At 51.2% G+C, this 23104-nt stretch overlaps 1 protein-coding gene across 18 annotated transcripts in view; it reads left to right on the top strand.

Annotated features, from left to right (window-relative positions):
• Positions 1-390: 390 nt before the first annotated feature.
• The window catches only part of HSPG2 (heparan sulfate proteoglycan 2), a 230749-nt gene continuing 208035 nt past the window's right edge, over positions 391-23104 (top strand). For 12 of the 18 annotated variants that reach the window (XM_081017900.1, XM_081017915.1, XM_081017911.1 and 9 more), the window contains exon 1: positions 391-783. In XM_081017900.1, coding sequence (XP_080874026.1) covers positions 499-783 — 285 coding nt within the window. In that variant the 5' untranslated portion in view covers positions 391-498. The remainder of the gene's footprint in view (positions 784-23104) is intronic. The other 6 variants (XM_081017905.1, XM_081017904.1, XM_081017907.1 and 3 more) reach the window with 1 other exon arrangement.

Below are 23104 nucleotides of genomic sequence, written 5' to 3'. Positions count from 1 at the left end.
AAAGACCACAGCTCAGCCGTGGGTGGGCATCTGCTTTGCATGCAGAAGGTCCAGGGTTCAGTCCCAAAGAAGGCCTAATCCAGTCCAGCCTCCTGTTCTGACAGTGGACACAGTGGTATCACCACCTTAGAGGCAGAGCCGAGCTAGTAGGCATCGGGAATAGTGGATGGAGGCCTGCCCCTTCCCAATGGGTGGGGAAAAGAGGGCTTTACTCCCCAGGCCAGGTCTTTGGGGACGAGGGGAAACGCCCCCTTCCCCTCCCCATCTCATCCCCGTCCCGTCCCGGGAAACTCCAGGCCAGCTTTGCCGGGAGGCTGGTGGAGCTATAGAGATTTGGGGCGGTGCTGCTTGGCAAGGGAGGGGAGGAGGAGGAGGAGAGGCGGCCGGGAAGGAGGGGTCGAGGTGGGGGGAAAGAAAAAGTTTTGCTGGGACCGCCGCGGGCTCGCCCTTTCGCCCGGCGAGCGCTCTTGCAGGAGGAGAGCGCGCGAGAGGAGGCCGATGCGCGGACGGGGCATCTTTGGCGACATCACCCCCCAGCTGCAGCAGCAGCGACCGCGCCGTCGAAGAAGCGAGGAAGGAGGAGAAGGAAGGCTCGGTGCGCGCTCCCGGGCGCAGGAGGACGAGGAGGAGGAGGAGAACGACCCGAATCTCTCGCTGCTCCGCGCGCTGCAAATGGGAGCCGGGAAGAGGGAGCGGAGGAGGTCGCTGGGCTCCCCTTCGAAGGCGCGCCCCTCCGGCGGCTGCTTCTGCTGGGCGCTGCTCCTGGCCGCCGCGCTCCTGGGCGTAAGTGGCGCTGGGTGGTGGTGGTGGGGCGCTTGGCCAAAGCGGATCGGTGCTGGGCGTCGGGGAGATCGGAGGTTGGAGCGGGAGCGGGGGCCGTCCAGAGATGCCTTCTCCTTTCTTCCTGCCCCCTTCCTTGCGCCTGGGTGGCTCCTGCCCCTCCCCGGCCGGCCCTGGGTGGGGTGCCCGCCTGCCTGCTCGCCTCCCGGGCGTCTAATTTTAAACGTGGGGCTGGGGAGGCTATTCATGGCGCGGCTGGCGTCGGCGGGCTGGCCCAGGCCCGGCTCGGCCGGCCACCGGGCTCCGCCACGTCCCCGGTGGAGTTTGGACCATGCCCGGCTGGAGGGCGCACGGCGGCGGCTGCCAGGTGGAGAAAATGCCGGCGTACACGGGGCGCTCTCCATCCTTCTCTTCTCCTGGCCCGGCTCTAAATTTAAATGCTGACGGGCTCCAGAGAGAGAGACAGGGAGACCCGTAAAAATAGCAGTCTTAAAATAAAATGGAAAAGTGTTCGGAGCTGCAGAAACTTGGCCGCGCTCTGCGAGGGGCGAAAATTTCGCCCGGATGGAGAGAGAGGGTGAAATTTGGAGATGTGGGGAAGACCTGCCCACCTGTGGTGCCCCATTAGGGGGGATTTGCCCCCTAATGTGGGGTTCTGAGTGTTTCCACACCACTGGTACCCCCTCCCCAGACCACATTCCTTTAAGGGAGCCACGTCCAGCAAAATGGCGAGATCGCTGGGATCCAGTTTCTGCGCGCCGTGGGCGACTGGGTTTTGCTTCCTGGCGAGCGGAGAGACGAAAGGTGGCAGCCCGCTACGTGGTCTGTGGGCTTTTGAGCTGGGGCAGGGGTTTGAGGGGTCCGGCATTGGCGCCCCCTAGGCAGGTGTCTGATTGGAGGGGGAGTCCTTCAGCGGCAACAGACGGCTCCTGAATTCAGCGCGTGGTTGTGGGAAGATTTGCTTTCTATTACTGAGTCAACGCCTTGATCCAACGCCTGTGTTGTCTGCACAGACTGGCAGAAACGGCTCTGTCCGGGTTTCAAATGTGGGGCATTACCAGCCCTACCTGGAGGATGCTGTGTGGGGATTGAACCTGGAGCCTTATGGTGCTTATGGTGGCATTTAGACACTGACCGGCAGCATTGATCTGTTTAGACACTGACCGGCAGCTGCAGCAGTGGCTCTCCCCAGGGTTTCAGGCAGGGGGAATAGCCCTGCCAGGAGATGGATGAAATGTGCAGCCCAGGGAGATGGTCCGACACTGAGTTGCCTCCCTTCCTCATTTGGGGTTTCCACGTCAGGCACCAAAATATTAATTTGGCTTTCCCAGCCAACCACACACCCCTCTCCTGACTCTGCCCTCTCCACTCGCTGTGCCAGATTCCGCACTGATGCTGCTTTTAGAAGATGCTCCATTCCGAAGCCATGAGCTTTTGCCTCCCATGTTAACCACCCGCCCGTTGGCAGCCAGGCTGCACTGTCCCAGCAGCCTCCATTCCCCCTTACTTCAGCCTCCCAGCAAAAGCCCAGTACATTTCCGAGCACAATTCAAAGTGTTGGTGCTGACCTTTAAATGCGTCGGCCCAGTACACCTGAAGGAGCATCTCCACCCCCATTGTTCAGCCCGGACACTCAGGTCCAGCGCTGAGGGCCTTCTGGTGGTTCCCTCCCTGAGAGAAGCGAGGTTACAGGGAACCAGGCAGAGGGCCTTCTCGGTGGTGGCCCCCACCCTGTGGAACGCCCTCCCGTCAGATGTCAAGGAAATAAACAACTACTTGACATTTAGAAGACATCTGAGGGCAGCCCTGATTAGGAAGTTTTTAATGTTTGAAGTTTTATTCTGTTTTTAGTGTTATGTTGGGAGCTGCCCAGAGTGGCTGGGGAAACCCAGCCAGATGTGCGGTGTACAAATAATAAAATTATTATTATTATTATTATTATTATTATTATTACCTACCCTCTTGACCTGCTGCCTTCACCATCAGGGGAGGGGGTGACTGGCAGGCCAGCCTGATCTCCCCACGCTAGCCAGCCTGCCTTTCCACCCACACAGCCAGACCTCCGCACTATGCGCCGCTAACAATGGCCTGCTTTGTGCATGGCTCTCCGAGGGTTATGAGAAGAAAGAAGGGGGGAGGTCCACCACCAGCCACTCCTCGCCCTGGCTGGGCCCTTTTCCTGGAGGGCACATTCCTTGAGGCCTCCCCGTGGTATGGCCACACCCTTGGCAGAAGGTGCTGCCGCGCCACTATGTGCTATGCACACAGCCTGCTGGTGTGCAAAGGAGGGGGGCCAGCTGGGGACAGAGGTTGGGGTGGGGGAGAATGTGCCATGGGGTTTGGGCCAAGTCAAGGGAAATGGGGGCAGCTTGGCGTGCCGGGCAGGGCCGTGGCATTCGGAAAGCCCCTCGTTGGTTGCTCTGGAGTGATGGAAGGAGGAAGCCGCCTTGCACTGAGACAAGACAGCCGCTCCACCTGGTTCAGTAGTGCCTGCACTGGTTGGCAGCAGCTCTCCTTGGTTTGGGGCTCTCCTGTCTGGAGACACCGGGGACCTTGCACATGTGAAGCAGGTCCTCTGCTGCTGTAAAACGAAACCCAAGTTGCTAGTTCTCATGGTGGGATTTAACAAGAGGCTCAGGAAGCTGCCCTGTAGTGAGCCAAAATGCTCCATCGCTGGCTGGCAGCAGCTCTCCAGGATTTCAGACAAGGGGGCCGTGGAGAGATGCTGCCGGGGATTGAATTTGGGACCTTCTGCATGCCAAGCAGGTGCTCTCATGCTGAGCTGCAGCCCTTTTCTCAAACACAGGAACGGACAAAGCTGCCTTATGCTGAGCCAGACTTTTCATCCTTCAGTATTGCCCACACTCGCCAGGGTTGCAGCGAGATTCCAGCCCACTGTGAAAATTTGAGATTCTAGTCCTCATGGTTCTGCAAAAGGGCTGATTTAAATAAAAGCTGCCTTATTCGGAGCCAGACCATCGGCCCATCCCACTCAGTATTGTCTGCACTGACTGTTTGTGGGGTTTCTCCTCCCAGCACTACATGGACGTGTTGCCAGGGATTGAACCTGGGGCCTTCTGCATGCCAAGCAGTTGTCCTACCACTGAGCTACGTCTGTTCCCCAAAGGCCTGTCTTCTGTCTCCTCTTCTCCCCCCCCCCCCAGTTTTTAGGGGTGCCCGTCTGGGCTGGGGACTCTGGAGAGAAACAGCAGATTGGGGGACACATGTCCTTTCCTTGGGGGGCAGTTTCCTCCTCCTTCCCCCAACCCCACCAGCCTGACCTCTTCCTGCACCCCACCCAACACACACACACATGCCCTGGCTTGCTTTTGGTGGGGAAGCTGGCTGGTTTGATTGTGGAATTTGCATGTGGGATGGGGTGGGGGAGATAGGAATCCCTTATCCCAGGGTGGGATCCTGTTTGCGCTTCTGTGTGAAGTGGGGAAATGAAATATGAGGCATGGCGGAACTGTAAACAAGGCTCTAAATATAACCCATTTTTTGCGCCTGGGTTGGCGAAGCTGGGAACGCCCTCTTTCCCCCCCTCACCCCCCCCGGACTTTATTTGGGCCTTGTCTCACCGGTAGGCAATCTGTCAGAAGTGCTGGGGGAACCCAGAATTTGCAAAGGCGGTGATGGTGTGGTTTGTGGCTGCAGAGGTGGCTGCTTCGGAGGCATGCGCAAAGTGCCTTCTACCCCATAAACGCCAGGAACAACTCTTGTTCTTGAATCTTGCTTGCTGGTTTCCCACAGGCATTTGGTTGTCTGCTGTGAGAACAGGAGGCTGGACTAGGTGGGCCATTTAGAGCCAGGGATCGAAATCAGCTAGGTGCATTTTGCACCTGGCTGTCGGCCACTTGCAACCAGGTGAAGATGCCAGGGCTCCAGGATCGTGCCTGACATCTCTTGTGATCTGCAGCTGTGTGCCTGGGGATCTGTAGATCATGCCTGCTTTTCACATGCTAGCAACACACCCTGTATAATTCTGTCTGTAATTTTCTTTTATCTGCACATCAGAACGAAATTCAGGGACCAAAAATGTATTGGAAAATACAACTGGCCATCCAAAATAGCAAACTAGGCAATTCGTTTTGGCGACTGTAACCCTGGTTTAGGAAGCCATTTGACACCTAGCTTATATATCGTGAGTTTCTAACACTGGGTAGAATGTGAGGGTAGCATAGATTTCAGACTTGATGTATAATAATAATAATAATAATTTATTATTTATACCCCGCCCATCTGGCTGGGTTTCCCCAGCCACTCTGGGCGGCTTCCAAAAGAATATTAAAATACAATGATACATCAAACATTAAAAGCTTCCCTAAACAGGGCTGCCTTCAGATGTCTTCTAAAAGTCTGGTAGTTGTTGTTCTCTTTGACATCTGGTGGGAGGGCGTTCCACAGGGAGGGCGCCACTACCGAGAAGGCCCTCTGCCTGGTTCCCTGTAATTTTTTCGTAGTGAGGGAACTGCCAGAAGGCCCTCGGTGCTGGACCTCAGTGTCCGGGTATCTTTGTGCCAGAGGGGTGACTCCCCAAAGAATGGGGGAGCTAGATTGTTAGTACACTTATTTTTTGGCCGGGTGGGGGAGTTTGGGGTGGGTTAAAGGTAGTCCTGGAAGAAATGTTCCCAGGGCTGGGAAAAAGCTGTTCTCCAGAGAACACAGGAAACCTCTTTATACTGAGTCAGACCTTTGGTCCATCAATCTCAGCATCTCCTACTCTGACTGGCAGCAGCGCCACAACATTTCAGGCAGAGTTCCTCCCACCTTTGCCCAGAGAGATCGCTGGGGATTTATTATTATTATTATTATTATTATTATTATTATTATTTATTTTATATTCTGCTCTCCCCAGCCGAAGCCGGGCTCAGAGCGGCTAGCAACAATAAAAGTAACACAACATTCTAAAATCAATTCATTTTAAAATCAATTCAAAATCAAATTAATGGCAACCATTGGGCTAGAGTTCTGTGAGGATTACCGAAGGAGGGGGTCAAGCTGTGCCTTGGCCAAAGGCCTGGTGGAACAGCTCTGTCTTGCAGGCCCTGCGGAAAGATGTCAAGTCCTGCAGGGCCCTAGTCTCTTGTGACAGAGCGTTCCACCAGATCGGGGCCACAGCCGAAAAAGCCCGGGGCCTTCTGCATGCCCAGCAGGTGCTCTATCCCCAAGCTGTGGCCATTCTTAATAAAGCACACAGGCCAGTGTGAACAGACACTCTTTTCTCATTCTATGACACTTCCTTTCCCGGTTGTTGATTTTATTCATTTTATAAAATGTATACACTGCTTTTACAAAATCGTTTTGCAGAAAATTGAGTCCCTGTGGGCTGGTGAGGCTTCAGTGATGGGGCAATGGCCTCTCTGGAAGCCAGTTCAGCTGAGCTGGTCAGTGGAGAATGGAATGCACTCTGCACAGGTTTTGGTGTGCTGGATTATTTCATATACTGTATCCAGGGAGCGGATTTGGAAACTGCCCCCTCCCTTGCTTTAAAGGAGACTTGTGTATGTCCCACCTTGGTGCAATGTAGCCTGAGCTGCGCCATCCCGCTTTGCTCTGACTTGGCGCGTGTCCCTTGGCAGCCGGCTGCCCTGTTTCCAACCTGCTAGTCCCTGTGTCCTGATGCCGTTCCGTGTCTCAGAGAGATCCGAATGAGATGCCTTGTGGCTGGTTTATTACGGAGGTTGTATGTACATATTTGAATCCTCCCTCGGGCATTTGAAGTTGTGGAAGTTGTGCCTTGAGGAAAAGCAGCTTGTAAAATCACCCAATGTTAGCTAGACTGGTAACTGGGAGTAGCCGCCGGGCCACATAACACCGGTCCTGAGAGATCTACATTGGCTCCCAGTGCATTTCCGAGCACAATTCAAAGTGCTGGTGCTGACCTTTAAAGCCCTAAATGGCCTCGGTCCTGTATACCTGAAGGAGCGTCTCCACCCCCATCGTTCAGCCCGGACACTGAGATCCAGTGCCGAGGGCCTTCTGGCGGTTCCCTCACTGCGAGAAGTGAGGTTACAGGGAACAGGCAGAGGGCCTTCTCGGTAGTGGCGCCCGCCCTGTGGAACGCCCTCCCTTCAGATGTGAAGGAAATAAGCTGCTATCCTATATTTAAAAGACATCTGAAGGCAGCCCTGTTTAGGGAAGTTTTTAATATTTAATGCTGCATTGTTTTTAACACTCGATTGGAAGCCGCCCAGAGTGGCTGGGGAAACTCAGCCAGATGGGTGGGATATAAATAATAAATTATTATTATTGGTTGTATTCATAGCCCTTCCTTCCCTAGGAGCCCAAGGTGGCACACGAATCAAACAGATTACAGTGGTTCCTCAGGTTACAGACCCTTCAGGTTACAGACTCCGCTAATCCAGAAATAGTACCTCGGGTTAAGAATTTTGCTTCAGGATGAGAACAGAAATCATGTGGTGGCGGCGTGGTGGCAGCAGGAGGCCCCATTAGCTAAAGTGGTGCTTCAGGTTAAGAACAGTTTCAGGTTAAGTATGGACCTCCGGAACGAATTAAGTTCTTAACCTGAGGTACCACTGTATAGCATTCAAGAAACTATCACAACTGAAACTTCCAAAAGCAGTTAACAGTTTTTCAAATCCCGAAAGCAATTAAGCTTTTAAGAAGCACCCTTCCATCCAATGATCTCGAGGTTGCCAGGAGACGGATTCTTCAACCGCTGCATGCCTGGATAAGCAGTAGTGTTTTCAGATTCCTCTGGGAAGTGAGCAGTGATGGAGGCAAGTGGGCCATTGGCCAACTTCTGGTGGACCTCTTAGTTCAGGGCTGGGGGAGATCTGAGCCCTTTCGATTCCCTTATACTATGAACTCGCATTGTCCCCGCCCAATGGCTGTGCTGGCTGCTGGGGGTTAGAATCTAGCAACACCTGGAGGCCCGCAAACTTACCATCCCTGAACTAGACCACCCCTTGCCTTCACTGCCCACTAGCTACCACCATCACATCTCTGCCTTCTTTAAATGGTAAAAGGTAAAGGAACCCCTGACCATTAGGTCCAGTCGTGGCCGACTCTGGGATTGTGGTGCTCATCTCGCTTTACTGGCCGAGGGAGCCGGCGTACAGCTTCCGGGTCATGTGGCCAGCATGACTAAGCTGCCTCTGGCGAACCAGAACAACGCACGGAAACGCCATTTACCTTCCCGCCAGAGCGGTACCTATTTATCTGCTTGCACTTTTGACATGCTTTTGAACTGCTAGGTTGGCAGGAGCAGGGACTGAGCAATGGGAGCTCACCCCGTCGTGGGGATTCGAACTGCCGACCTTCTGATTGACAAGTCCTAGGCTCTGTGGTTTAACCCACAGCACCACCCGTGTCCCTTCTTTTAATCGAAGGGCAGGTAAATTCTGGTCATCAGCTGCACCCCATCCTTCCCTTAGAGGTCAAGGTTCCTGCTTCAGTCCCTCTGTCACTGGACCAGTCAGGCCTTGCGTTCTTGAGCAAGAGGGTCAGTTTAGGATTGCTGACCGCTTATGTCTTAATTCTCGAGGGATCCTGGCTTTGCACTCTCGTGTGGCAGATTTAAAGCACATTGTGGACTGTAAGGATTCTTGATTTTAAAAAGAAACCAGCCCTCTCCTTTGTTAGGAGTGACAAACTTTTATCGCGCTAGCCAAAGGCATCCTCCTCCTTTGTTAGAAAGCACTTGTCTCCTTGCTTTCAGACATTCATTTGGTGCCAGCCTTCATGGAATAAAGCCTGATCTGTCACCAGGTCAATTGGGGAGGTCTACGCGGGTGGCGCTGTGGGTTAAACCACTGAGCCTCGGGCTTGCCCATCGGAAGGTCAGCGGTTCGAATCCCCATGACGGGGTGAGCTCCCGTTGCTCGGTCCCTGCTCCTGCCAACCTAGCAGTTCGAAAGCACATCAAAGTGCAAGTAGATAAATAGGTACCACTCCGGTGGGAAGGTAAACGGCGTTTCCGTGCGCTGCTCTGGTTCGCCAGAAGCGGCTTAGTCATGCTGGCCACATGACCCAGAAGCTGTATGCCGGCTCCCTCGGCCAATAAAGCGAGATGAGCGCCGCAACCCCAGAGTCGTCCAAGACTGGACCTAATGGTCAGGGTTCCCTTTACCTTTACCTTACTGCCCATCTAGGATATTTAAGCACTTGTCTGATTGTTTAGCTTTCTTACTTTTCTTTTTTTTAAAAAAGAGAGAGATCTCAACCCATTTTCTTTACGCGTGGAAATACAAAGGGGGGTGGAATATTGAGGTTGTATTGTACACAATTAATTTTAATAGACTATCTGTCCTGGCTGTTGTATTACTATTCCCCCACTCCTTTTGGCCCCCTCCCCTATTTCCAGCTCTAAGCCAACATCTCTCCCCTTCCCTAGGTGAAGCTGATCCACCTGAGTTTCCCTGCAGGGATCCCCAAAGGATCCCCTGGAGAAGGAGGTTCTTGCTTGCTAGATTACTGTTAAAACATGTGTGGTTTTTTAGTCGAGAGAGCAGGATGGAGGCGCAGAAAATGATGGAGAAAGCGGGCGAGGAAAAATGTCTTCTCCCTCTCTCGTAACACACAATAACTCTGGGCTGCCCCACAAAGCTGAATGTTGGGAGATTCAGGACAAAGAAACGCCCTCTTCATGCAGCATATAGGTGGACTATGGAACTCCCTCCCACAGGAGGCAGTGACAGGAACCAACTTGGATGGCTTTAAAAGAGGTTTGGGCAAAGTCACAGAGGAGGAAGGCTCTCCAGGACTACTACCCAGAATGCCTACGATTTGCCTATGCTGCTGCTAATAATAATAATAATAATAATAATAATAATAATAATATATTTATACCCCGCCCATGTGGTTGGGTTTCCCAGCTGCTGTATTGTTTTCAACAGAGCCACTCTGAGCAGGATTTGGAAACCAAATAATAATAATAATAATAATAATAATAATAATTTTATTATTTATATCCCGCCCATCTGGCTGGGTCTCCCCAGCCACTCTGGGTGGCTTCCAATAGAATATTAAAAACAGAATCAAACATTAAAAATTTCCCTGATCAGGGCTGCCTTCAGATGTCTTCTAAAAGTCGGATAGTTGTTTATTTCCTTGACATCTGATGGGAGGGCGTTCCACAGGGAGGCACCACCACCGAGAAGGCCCTCTGCCTGGTTCCCTGTAACCTCACTTCTCGCAGGGAGGGAACCGCCAGAAGGCCCTTGGCGCTGGACCTCAGTGTCTGGGCTGAACGATGGGGGTGGAGATGTTCCTGAATATCAATTGCTGGCAAAGTACAGGAGAGGAGAGGTCTCTTGTGCTCAGGTCCTCCTTGCAGTTTTCCCAGGGGCCTCGGGTTGGGATTCCAGGCTAGCTGGGCCCAGCATTCCCCTGATCCAGCGGCCAGGCTCTTCCAAGGGTGCTGCTTGCGAAGGGAATGGGATGGGCTCACAGTTTAGAGGCAGGATCTTTCAATGTCTGGTATGGCCTCCTTAGCGCATTCTTCAGAGAGGCTCTTTGTGTGTGTGTGTGTGTGTGTGTGTGTCTTCTCTGCCCTCTGCCTTTCCTGGGTGTGTGCCACCCCTTGAAGGGGTTAAACCACACCGCCCTTTCCTTCCCCCCACCCCCCACCGCTGCGGAAGAGGGCAAAGGGCACCAGCAGGAATGTCTGATAAGCCAGGTGGGGGCTGCAGGCAGCAGAACCCATCAAAGGCTCCCAGGCTCCAGTGGGAGGGAAGTGGCAGAGAGCAGATCAGGCTGGGGAGGGCCAGAGGAATGAGAGGCGGGTCTTCCGTCTGCTGGCATGCAGGCAGCTGGCAGGGCTGGCTAGCCAGCATCCACGGCCTTGGAGGTATCAGGGCAATTTGTCCCCTTGACATCAGAAGATTGCTGCTGGGTCACACCAGTGACCTACCTTGTCGGGCAACCCGTTCTCACACTGCCTAACCAGATGCCCATTCAATGGGAAGCCCTTGGAGCGGGACCTAAGCGCTGCAGCCGCTCTCCTCTCCAGCGGTTTCCAAAAACTGGTGTACGGAAGCATCTCATGGGCAGTAGCCACTGACAGCGTTATTGCGGCCTAATCCTTGTGAGGAGAGCAATGACAAACCTAGACAGCATCTTAAAAAGCAGAGACATCACCTTGCCAACAAAGGTCCGTATAGTTAAAGCTATGGTTTTCCCAGTAGTGATGTATGGAAGTGAGAGCTGGACCATCAAGAAGGCTGATCACTGAAGAATTGACGCTTTTGAATTATGGTGCTGGAGGAGACTCTTGAGAGTCCCATGGACTGGAAGAAGATCAAACCTATCCATTCTGAAGGAAATCAGCCCTGAGTGCTCACTGGAAGGACAGATCCTGAAGCTGAGGCTCCAATACTTTGGGCACCTCATGAGAAGAGAAGACTCCCTGATGTTGGGAAAGATGGAGGGCACAAGGAGAAGGGGACGACAGAGGGACGAGGTGGTTGGACAGTGTTCTCGAAGCTACCAGCCTGAGTTTGACCAAACTGTGGGAGGCAGTGGAAGACAGGAGTGCCTGGCGTGCTCTGGTCCATGGGGTCACGAAGAGTCGGACATGACTAAACGACTAAACAACAACAACAACAACAGTCCTCTTTTAAAGCCAGCTTGGTGGGCATCGCTTCCTCCAGTGGGAGGGAGTTCCGTAAGCACACAAGGAGAACCTGCTGGATCAGGCCCACCTAGTCCGGGAGGTGCCCCCTGAGCCTTCTCTGCTCAGGCAATCTCTCTTTTTCCCTCCCTTCCTCCATTCCCGGGGCCCCACCCTGCCACGACTTGCTGGGAGAATCCCTCAATCGTCCACAAGAGTCTGGTCCGAAAGTGGTTGAGGGTATCCTAGCAGCGCCAAGCGTAGGATCTCTCACCCGAACCCTTGTGGCGCAGGCAACATCTCTTGATGTCGACGGTCATGCTTGTGGGCCTTTGTGTCTCCCCCCCATCCCCTCCACCCCCAATCCTCTCCCTGCAGCAGCTGCTATTTTTGAGCCGCCGTGAAGGATAAATTAGGCACTGTTGCTCGGGAGAGGAATGTGCCCATTGCTGGTCCAAGGCCCAAGCAGGGAATAGCCATGGGTATTTAAAAGCTATTCAAAGACGGGCCGAGGGGGTGGGGGGAAAGGAGGTGAAGGCCGGCGGCGGCCTGAGGGAAGTCGGCGAGCCTCTGAGCATGTGCAGAGGGTGCACCGCCTCCTGGGATGAGCTGCCTCTGCACGCTGACCTGATGTTCCTGCGTTTGTGCAGAGTGCAGACCCCGGTGGTTTGCCTTGGACACACCTGCCCCCTGATGCCCCAGAGGAGCCAGCTGCCCCCTGCACGAGTTCATGTGCTCAAGGCGAATCACACATGTGAGGGGAGAATTGCTGTTGCGCTGGGTTCTGCTTTGTTGTTGTTTAGTCGTTTAGTCGTGTCTGACTCTTCGTGACCCCATGGACCAGAGCACGCCAGGCACTCCTGTCTTCCACTGCCTCCCGCAGTTTGGCCAAACTTATGCTGGTAGCTTCGAGAACACTGTCCAACCATCTCGTCCTCTGTCGTCCCCTTCTCCTTGTGCCCTCCATCTTTCCCAACATCAGGGTCTTTTCCAGGGAGTCTTCTCTTTTCATGTGGTGGCCAAAGTATTGGAGCCTCAGCTTCAGGATCTGTCCTTCCAGTGAGCACTCAGGGCTGATTTCCTTCAGAATGGAGCAGTTTGATATTCTTGCAGTCCATGGGACTCTCAAGAGTCTCCTCCAACACCATAATTCAAAAGCATCAATTCTTTGGCGATCAGCCTTCTTTATGGTCCAGCTCTCACTTCCATACATCACTACTGGGAAAACCATAGCTTTAACTATACGGACCTTTGTTGGCAAGGTGAAGTTCTTCAATAATAATAATAATAATAATAATAATAATAATAATAATATATTATTTATACCCCACCCATCTGGCTGGGCTTCCCCAGCCACTCTGGGCGGCTTCCAACAAAATACAATAATGCATCAAACATTCAAAGCTTCCCTAAACAGGGCTGCCTTCAGATGTCTTCTAAAAGTCTGGTAGTTGTTTTCCTCTTTGACATCTGGTGGGAGGGTGTTCCACTGGGCAGGTGCCACTACCGAGAAGGCCCTCTGCCTGGTTCCCTGTAGCTTCTCGCAGTGAGGGAACCGCCATCAGGCCCTCTGCACTGGACCTCAGTGCCCAGGCTGGACAATGGGGGTGGAGATGCTCCCTTCAGATATACTGGACCGAGGCTGAGCTTGTGGGGCTTTCCAAATGGGAGAACGGGATGTTGGACTCAATGGGCCCCCTTTGGCCTCATGCAACTGTAGGGTTCTTAGGATCGAGGTTCTTAGACAGGTCCGCTGGCAGTAAATATGAGCTTCGCGAAAAGGTGGAGCTTCCGTGTCCACAGGCAGTCTACCTCCAAATGCTGGTTGCTCTGCATGTACAGTATGCCTGGGATGTGGGTGGCGCTGTGGGTTAAACCACAGAGCCTGGGACTTGCCGATCAGAAGGTCAGCGGTTCGAATCCCTGCGATGGGGTGAGCTCCTGTTGCTCGGTCCCTGCTCCTGCCAACCTAGCAGTTCGAAAGCACGTCAAAGTGCAAGTAGATAAATAGGTACTGCTCTGGCAGGAAAGTAAACTGCGTTTCCATGCGCTGCTCTGGTTCGCCAGAAGCGGCTTAGTCATGCTGGCCACATGACCCGGAAGCTGTACGCCAGCTCCCTCGGCCAATAAAGCAAGATGAGCGCCGCAACCTCAGAGTCGGCCGTGACTGGACCTAATGGTCAGGGGACCCTTTACCTTTACCACTGTATGCCAAATGCTTAGGTGCTTGGATGGTTGGATAAAACCTCCCTGTCCTGTTGCAGTCTACCTCCAAATGCCAGATACTCAGGTCCTGTTTGCAAGCTAGGGCACCTGGTTGGCCACTGTGGGAAGAGGATGCTGGGCTGGACAGGCCCGGTTTGGCCTGATCCAGCGCCTGAGCTCTCCTTAGGTCTTTGTCCTGGCACTTGTAAGGTTTTGCACTCTCTTTCGCTGGAGGGTTTTATGCAGAGTCTGGATGGCCATCTGTCATGGATGCTTTAGTCGAGATTCCTGCATTATAGGGGGTTGGACTAGATGACTCTTGGGGTCCCTTTCAATTCTGTGAGCTAGGGTGCTTTTCATCCTGGGACAACCCGGCTTCCCTGCCCTAAGCTTTGTGAACATAAGAAGAGCCTGCTGGATCAGACCGACCAGATGTGGGAAACTTGCAAGCAGAATTTGAGCACAAGAGCCCTTTTCCTCTCCTGTGGTCTCCAGCAAGTGACATTCGGAAGCCTCCAACTGTAGAGGCAAACAGAGCATAGTCACCATAGCTAGTAGCCATTGATAGTCCTAACTGTGAATTCGTCTAATCCTCTTTTAAAGCTGTCCCTGTTGGTGACCATCGCTGCCTCCTGTGGCAGGGAGTTCCACAGTTTAACTGCACCACCTGAAGAAGTCCTTCCTTTTATCTGTTCCGAATCTTCAAACATTCAGCTTCGTTGGATGTCCGCCAGTTCTAGTGTTAAGAATTATAACTTTTCTCTATCCACTTTCTCAATGCCATACATAATTTTATAAACTACTTCGTCTCCTTGCCTTTTCTCTGAACTTTCTTTGTCTTCCCTGCCTTTTCTCTGAACTTTCTTTGCCTTCACTGCCTTTTCTCTGAACTTAAAAGTCCCAAACGCCGAAACCGTTTCTCATAGGGGAGTCACCGCTTTCACTGAGATTCCTGCATTGCAGGGGGCTGGACTGGATGACCCTTAGGGGTCCCATTCTGCCATTCTATGATTCCCCACCCCTGATCACTTGGGCTGCCCTTTTCTGAACTTCCTCCAACTCTGCAACACCCTTTGAGAGGAGAGGCGACCAACACAGTCCACAGCATTATAACAAATCCCCATAAACTTGTAGGACAACGTCCTGCTATCGGGAGGTTTGTTCTCAATTCCTTCCCCGTGAACATTCTGGTTGCCCTTCTGCCAACCTGTGGCCCAGCCTGGGTGCTGCTTCCCACCTGCCCCTCTGTCCATCTGTCCCCCCCCCTCCGCCGCCGCTGTGCTCATCTCTCCCTTTTCCCGTTCTGAGCAAACAAGGCAGATTAGGGCTTGTTTTGACTGGGGTCAGTGGGCACGATGCCCGCACGTTGGCATCTGGGTGCCAAGTTATGCACGCTCTGGGCTGGGCTGGCCCTTTGCCCAAGGGAGAGGAGGAGGACACGGCTGGGTTGGCATGGATGGGCCTGATCGCAAACAGAGACACAATCGCCTCTTGGCAGCCGCGGAGCCAAGCGTGTGGCCCCGGTTCTGGGCTGAGGGCATCTCTCTGCCTCACCCCTCTTGAACCTGGGTCGGCAGAGGGATTTGGGGGCCATTCGGGACAGGAAAAGGAAAAGCTCTGAAGGCCCCACTGACGTGGGTCAGCCTCGGTGTGCAGGAAGCAAGGGGGGGTGGGACTCACTATAAATAACCTCCCCTCCCTTTCTCTGAGAGCTGGCAGTTGCTCTGCTCAGATCTCCTGGGCTGTCTGGGCCGTTCCCCAGCCTGGTGCCCACAAAGATGCTTTGGACTTCAACTCCCATCAGCCCCAGCTCTTTTGGACCACAACCCCCAGCCCTCAGGCCCATGGACTGAGTCAGGTGTTGCAGCCCCTGCTCCCTGGATGCTGGGCTCTGGCCCAAGAACATAGGGTGCTGGTCCCGCTAGCTCGCCTACACTGGCTGGCAGCAGCAGCAGCTCTCCAGGGTTCCAGGCAGAGTTTCTTTACCCATCCTTCCCTGGAGGTGCTGCTGAGGATCAAACCTGGGACCTTCTGCGTGCCAAGCAGGTGCTTTACTGCCGATCTGTGTGTTCCTCTAACAGCAAAGAAACATTCTAGTCCTCGTGGTTCTCAAAAAAGGGCTGATCGATTTGGAAGCAACCTTAGGCAGAGGCAGAGCGCTGGACTGATCCTGGCACCTTCTGCATGCCAAGCAAGTGCTTTACTGCTGCATACCCGCCAACATTTCTCTGATGAAAATAGGGATGTTCTGTTCCATAACAACAACAACAACTTTATTGGTTGCCCCAGCCACTCAGAGCGGCTTCCAACATATAAAAATAATAACAAAACATTAAACATGAAAAAAAAACCTTCCATATAGAGGGCTGCCTTCAGATATCTTCTTAAGGAAGTGGTCAGCAAACTTTTTCAGCAGGGGGCCAATCCACTGTCCCTCAGACCTTGTGGGGGGGCCAGACTATATGGGGGGGGGGGAATGAATGAATTCCTATGCCCCACAAATAACGCAGAGGTGCATTTTAAATAAAAGCACACATTCTACTCATGTAAAAACACACTGATTCCCGGATCATCTGTGGGTCAGATTTAGAAGGTGATTGGGCCAGATCCAGCCCCTGGGCCTTAGTTTGCCTACTCATGTTCTAAAGGTTATATAGTTATTTATCTCCTTGGCTCAGTTGTCGTATAGCTCCATACCCTCCAACTTTTCTTTGAAAATAGAGACACCCCCCCCCCAACATTTATCTGATGAAAATCGAGACATCACCCCAACTATTCTCCGATGAAAATAGGGGTGTCCTAAGGAAAAGTGGGGCATTCTGGGATCAATTTGGAAACTGGGATGGCTTCTTTAAATCCAGGACTGTTTCTGGAAAATAGGGACACTTAGAGGGTCTGTTACTGCTGATCTGTTTTGTTCTAACAACAATGAAACATTCTAGTCCTCACGACGGTTCTCTTTTTTATATATAAATTTTTATTAGTTTTTTATCATATCATTTTCAACAATACTTAAACACACTTTAACATCTTATACAGTTTTTTGACTTCCGTCAATAACATCTGAAAATTTTCCAATCTGTTCACTTAATATACATTTCTTACTTTCACTATTACACTTAAATCTCATAACTGACATCTCTATTCTTTTTCTACTTTGCAATATTCCATGTATTTCTCCTTACAAAACTTCTTGTAGTCCCACTAACGTAATTTGTTGATTACAGTTGCTCTTCAAATAGTTTTTATTTTTCTTCCGATCTTCTGTGAATCTCTGGTCCCACAGGTTTCGAATCCTTCCTGTCATTTTATCTAATTCGGCGTAGTCCATTAATTTTGTCTGCCATTCTTCTTTAGTTCTCACGGTTCTCAACAAAAGGCAGATATATTTGGAAGCTACCTTAGGCAGAGCAATGACAAACCTAGACAGCATCTTAAAAAGCAGAGACATCACCTTGCCAACAAAGGTCCGTATAGTTAAAGCTATGGTTTTCCCAGTAGTGATGTATGGAAGTGAGAGCTGGACCATCAAGAAGGCTGATCGCCGAAGAATTGATGCTTTTGAATTCTGGTGCTGGAGGAGACTCTTGAGAGTCCCATGGATTGCAAGAAGATCAAACCGATCCATTCTTAAGGAAATCAGTCCTGAGTGCTTGCTGAAAGGACAGATCGTGAAGCTGAGGCTCCAATACTTTGGCCACCTCATGAGAAGAGAAGACTTCCTGGAAAAGACCCTGATGCTGGAAAAGATGGAGGGCACAAGGAGAAGGGGAGGATAGAGGACGAGATGGTTGGACAGTGTTCTCGAAGCTACCAGCATGAGTTTGACCAAACTGCGGGAGGCAGTGGAAGACAGGAGTGCCTGGCGTGCTCTGGTCCATGGGGTCACGAAGAGTCGGACACGACTAAACGACTAAACAACAAAACAACAACAACCTTATGCAGAGACAGAACGCTGGATTGAAGAGGGCATCTTTTGCACTCAGGGCTCTACCCCCAAATTGTGGCTCGTGCCTGTTTTGCCGAAGCCATTCTGGGACCTTCTGTGAGTATTGTTTGTTCCTCCCAGGCAAGCCCTGGGCTGCCTCCCCCTCCTCATTCACTCTGCCTGATCTGCTACTCCAAGGTTGACATGTAACATTAGCCATGCCTGTCCTAGAGGAAGCAGCGAGGCTGAAGTTACATTCCCACCCCCTTCTTCATAGGAAGCTTTTGCCAAAGCCTCAACTTTCAATAACCTGCAGTTGCAGGTTGACTTTGGTGCTCGTGGAAAACAGAAAATCTTTTGCAAAACAAAAAGAAAAAGTTTTTGTTTTATTAATAAGCAAGAGAAGCCAGAGCTAAATAGCATAAAGAAACTGTGTTGCAGGAGATTGTAAGCAGCATAAAGTTGGACATAATAATTGATCCCGGTGTTGCAAAATGTTATAGCAAAATGCCCATTTTCTCATAAACCTGCAAATTCCTCCCCACTTCCTTCTGGGCAGGTGTTTGTGTGTGTGGACTGAAATCGTCCTATCCGAAATCGAAATGGCAAATATACTCAGCCCAGGTTGAGACAGTGGTGCGTATGTCTACAGTGGTACCTCGGGTTAAGTACTTAATTCGTTCCGGTGGTCCGTTCTTAACCTGAAACTGTTCTTAACCTGAAGCACCACTTTAGCTAATGGGGCCTCCCGCTGCCGCCGCGCTGCCGGAGTAAGATTTCTGTTCTCATCCTGAAGCAAAGTTCTTAACCTGAAGCACTATTTCTGGTTAATGGAGTCTGTAACCTGAAGCGTATGTAACCTGAAGCGTATGTAACCCGAGGTACCACTGTATTTATCTCTTTCCCACTCATGCAGCTCCTGCGAATTAAAATGACCCTGATAAAATAATAAATTGCTAAAAATATTTTGTTGATTCGGAAGAATCTTGCTTGGTTTTAAAATTCAAATGTGAGATTTATTTTGTAAAACCAATAAAAATCATTTATCATTTTTAAAAAACAATATATATATTTACGAACAAATAGATTGAAATGCAGATGGTAAAAACAGCACAACACTATTTAAAAGTTGTTTCCTGAAAAGCAGAGTCAGCCCCCAAAAGCCTGTTGGAGTAGAACAGTCTTGTTGGAAAGGCAGCAAGGAGGGAGCCAATCTGGCTCCTCCAGAGAGTGAGTCCTGAAGCCTGGGAGCAGCCACCACCGAAAAGGACCTGCCTCTACAGTATCTTGAGTGGGGGGCAGAGTTGCCAGGGGCTCAAACCTAGGGAGTGGGTGTGTGGAGAGTCAGGAGCGTGGCCTGGAGAGTTGCCAGGGCCACAGGGAGAGAGAAATGTCCCTGTGGAACATTTTTGACAAAGCAAAGGTCCAGGAAAGACAGAAAAAAACACAACCATGATGAATCTGGCCCTCATCAGGAAGCTACCCCCTTGTAAAATTTCACACTCTTGTGAGGTAGGTTAGTCTGCGGGTAAGTGGTAGATTCAAGGACACCTAGTGAGCTTCAAGGCTGAGGGGGGCAAGAATTGAACCCCCGCCTCTCCCAGGGTTTACCAAACTTGGATCTTCAGCTGTTTCCAGACTGCAACTCTCATCATTTGATTCCCTCCCCCTTTTTCTTTTTCTTTTTCCTTTCTCCTCCTGTGATGAGGCTGCATTTTCATGTTTTAACGTTGTATTTTAATCTTGTTTTTTAAGTTGCATTACAATCAACTTGTTTTTTATTCGTTGTTAGCCGCCCTGAGCCCGGTCTTAGCTGGGGAGGGCAGGGTATAAATAAAATGTATTATTATATTATTATTATTAGTAGTAGTAGTAGTAGTAGTAGTATTAACCCTAGCTAGCAAGACCAATGGTCAGGGATGATGGAAATTGTAGTCCAAAAGCAGCTGGAGACTCAAGTTTGGAAAACACGGGCCTAGTCTAACCACCAGGCCATGCGGACCCCTCTTTCCAGCTCCTGGGTCATCGCTTCTGGGGAATCTGCAAAACTCCCAAGAGGGTCTGCTGCGTTGCCTGCAGCCTTTCTTTGTGGCAGAGCAAACAGCCCCTGTGTTTGTGAGCAGCTCCTCAGAGGAAGTCCAGCAGCAACAACTGCCTCTCCGCTTACGCAGAAAACTCTCCAGCCAGTCTCATCTGGCCTGTGTTATCCATGTGTCTTATGCAATGTGGGAAAACTGTCTGGGAGGGAGGGAGAGTCATAGAGGCTTTTTGGCTTTTTGGACAGCTAGGTGCTGCCTTTGCACATAAGGGAAGTTGGCTGTGAGCCCGTTCCTTCCAAGGAGAGTCTGGGCTTTGTGACGTGCCTCCCGCCATGCCGCTAGTCCTCATTGTCGAAACCCAGTGCATGTGTGTTTGTGCGCAAGCTCGTGCATTGAACCTTGCATTGTCTGTCCGCTGTCCTGGTTTTGGAAATGCCCATTGGGCTCCCCCCCCTACTGCCCCCCCCCACAACTGCTCTGCCTTGAGTGGATAATAACATCCCTTACGTAAAGCTGCTCTGTGGCCACATCTGGAATAGCAAACGCCTTTTGGTCAAAAGAAAATGATATCATTGAGATGGAAAAGGGCAACCCGGATGGTTTGGAGCATGAGCGCAGGGGATGCCTGCCTCCCTGCAGATGTTGTGGGCCCTACCGGCCAGCATGCCAGTAGTCAGAGCTAGCCATCACTCCTAATTTCAGGGTTGTGGGTTCGAGCACTGACTCTGGGCAAAGGATTTCTGCATTGCTCTTCCTCCTGATAAATGAAGGAAAACCAGGGAAGATCAAGTATTTTTAAAAGGCTGAAGTAAATTTTTAAATTTATTTAAAAGACCACTGTAAATGGTTAAAATCATTGGCAGGGATGTAATGACACAAAGCAATGACAAACCTAGACAGCATCTTAAAAAGCAGAGACATCACCTTGCCAACAAAGGTCCGTATAGTTAAAGCTATGGTTTTCCCAGTAGTGATGTATGGAAGTGAGAGCTGGACCATCAAGAAGACTGGTGGCCGAAGAATTGATGCTTTTGAATTATGGTGCTGGAGGAGACTCTTGAGAGTCCCATGGACAGCAAGAAGATCAAACCTCTCCATTCTGAAGGAAATCAGCCCTGAGTGCTCACTGGAAGGACAGATCCTGAAGCTGAGGCTCCAATACTTTGGCCACCTCGTGACAAGAGAAGACTCCCTGGAAAAGACCCTGATGTTGGGAAAGATGGAGGGCACAAGGAGAAGGGACGACAGAGGACGAGATGGTTGGACAGTGTTCTCGAAGCTACCAGCATGAGTTTGACCAAACTGCAGGAGGCAGTGGAAGACAGGAGTGCCTGGCGTTCTCTGGTCCATGGGGTCACGAAGACTCGGACACGACTAAACGACTAAACAACAACAATGTGGAATTAACTACGGTAACTGTGGATAATACAACAGATGGACAATGGTAAAAACTGCAGTAAATTTAATCTTAAGCATGGAACCCAGGGAGGGAAGGAGGCCCGAAGGTTCAAAAGAGCCTTTTATTTTAATGTTTGAAATGGTTAAAGTTAAAATGTATAAAATGATGAAAAACCAATAAAAATAAAGATTCCTGCTTTTGCAGGGGTCAGACTAGATGACCGAGGGGTCCCTGCCAAACTCGATACGATTCCACCCTGAGTCGAGTTGAAATCTGTGGGCCAGTGCAGCTGCCTTGCCGGGCTAAGATCCATCGCTGGCATAGCCTGGTGTTTTGCAAAACTCTTCCCAGATTATCAGCCGCTGGTCCTCGGAGGGATTTGCTGGGCTTTTGCGGACAGGATGTTCTCCGTAAGATTCCAGGGCAGGAGGTGACAGTAAGCAGGCAAAGAAATGTGCAGCTTCCGGTAACCGGAGCCCAGCGGCAGCAGGGGCTCTCTCAACCCCTTCCTCCACACACCCCTCCCAGCCAGCCAGCCGTGGCGGCCAACAGGTGCTGTGCGACTTTTTATACTCCATCCAAAACTTCAGAGCTGCAGCCCTGGAGATGTGTACATGTGCAACTCTCCCGTTGTTCTACTGAGAGCTGCATCCTTTGGCTGGGGCAGTGTTCATGGCGGAGGGGATCTGTGCTCTGCCCCAGGCAGGATACGGCCCCAACAGAAGCCTGCTGCATTGATTTGTTCTTTGTGTTTACAGTCATGCCTCGGGTTACAGATGCTTCAGGTTGCGTTTTTTGGGATTGCGGACCGCCGAAACCCAGAAGTACTGGAACAGGTTACTTCCGGGTTTTGGGGGTCGTGCATGCGCAGAAGTGCTAAATCGCGCTTTGTGCATGAGCAGAGGGCCTTTTCAGTAGTGGCACCTGCCCTGTGGAACTCCCTCCCACCAGATGTCAAAGAGAACAACAACTACCAGACTTAGAAGACATCTGAAGGCAACCCTGTTTAGGGAAGCTTTTAATGTTTGATGTATTATGGTATTTTAATATTTTGTTGGAAGCAACCCAGAGTGGCTGGGGAAGCCCAACCAGATGGTCGGGGTATAAATAATAAATTATTATTATTGTTGTTGTTGTTGTTGTTAGGGCTAGCTGGGACTTGTGCATGGCAGCGGGTTGGGCTAGATGACCCTCGGGAATCCCTTCTGGCCCTACGCTTTTAGGAGGGTGAAAGGAAGGGGTGGGGATCTGCCCCTCCTGGAGAATGGTGGTTGGGGCTCCTATGGTTACCCCTGCCTGTGTTGGAAGTGGCTCTTGAGGCTCCATGAAGAGAAGGCGACCCGGGAGGGGGCTCCTCCTTGCCCTTTCCCAGAAAGGGGACGTTCCTGCGGGCTCCCCTGCGTCGCCACCCTGACTGCCGCCTTGGTGGGCTATTTTCGGGAGACTTCTCTGCTTTCACCCTTGGCCACCGCTGGCTCCTCTCTTCCGTCAGGTCCCGTTTTTGTTTTAAATGTCTGTGGCTCGACTCGACCGAATTCCGTTTATCACCGGGCGACGGCTCCTAAAATTAACGCACTGGGCAACAAACTGGAGAAAGTAAGAGATTGATACAGGGGCCGATTTATGGAAGAGTGGAAGCCTTTTCTGGCCTATTTGGGGGAAGAAAAATAACCAAATGGAATCATGGGCAGAGCTTGACATTTGAGCCACGGGAAGAAAACGATCGGATATGAAATGGAGGAATATGTATTAGATGAAATGTGGGATATGATGCGGTTTGCATAAAAACAGCATGGAAGGGGAGGTGGGAAGTCAAATTAGAAGGAAAACGTATAGCAGATTTGAAATTCGTCAACGTTATGAAAATCTTAATGAAAATCTTAAGTAAAGAAAAAGTTTATCACTGTGAGGACTGCAGATCGGTGGCGGATCCCTTGCTTCGCATGCGAAAGGTCCTTGGTTCAGTTCCCCCATGGCTTCTGCAGGTAGGGCTGGGACCCCCCACAGAGCTGCTGCCAGTCAGTGTTGGTGGGTCAAAGCACTGAGTGCCCAGCAGGCCTGTGTTTTTATCGGCCTTTCTGTTCAGAACCCGCATAGCCTAGAGTCGTATGATCAGTGGTAGAGCGGCTGCTTGGCATGCAGAAGGGCCCGGGTTCACCCCCCATTTCCAGGTGCGG

The sequence above is a fragment of the Podarcis pityusensis genome (genome assembly GCF_964106645.2).
Source record: "Podarcis pityusensis genome assembly, chromosome: 8".
Taxonomy (NCBI): Eukaryota; Metazoa; Chordata; class Lepidosauria; order Squamata; family Lacertidae; genus Podarcis; species Podarcis pityusensis.
The sequence above is the reverse complement of the archived record's forward strand: the minus strand, read 5'-3'. Positions and strand labels throughout refer to the sequence as shown.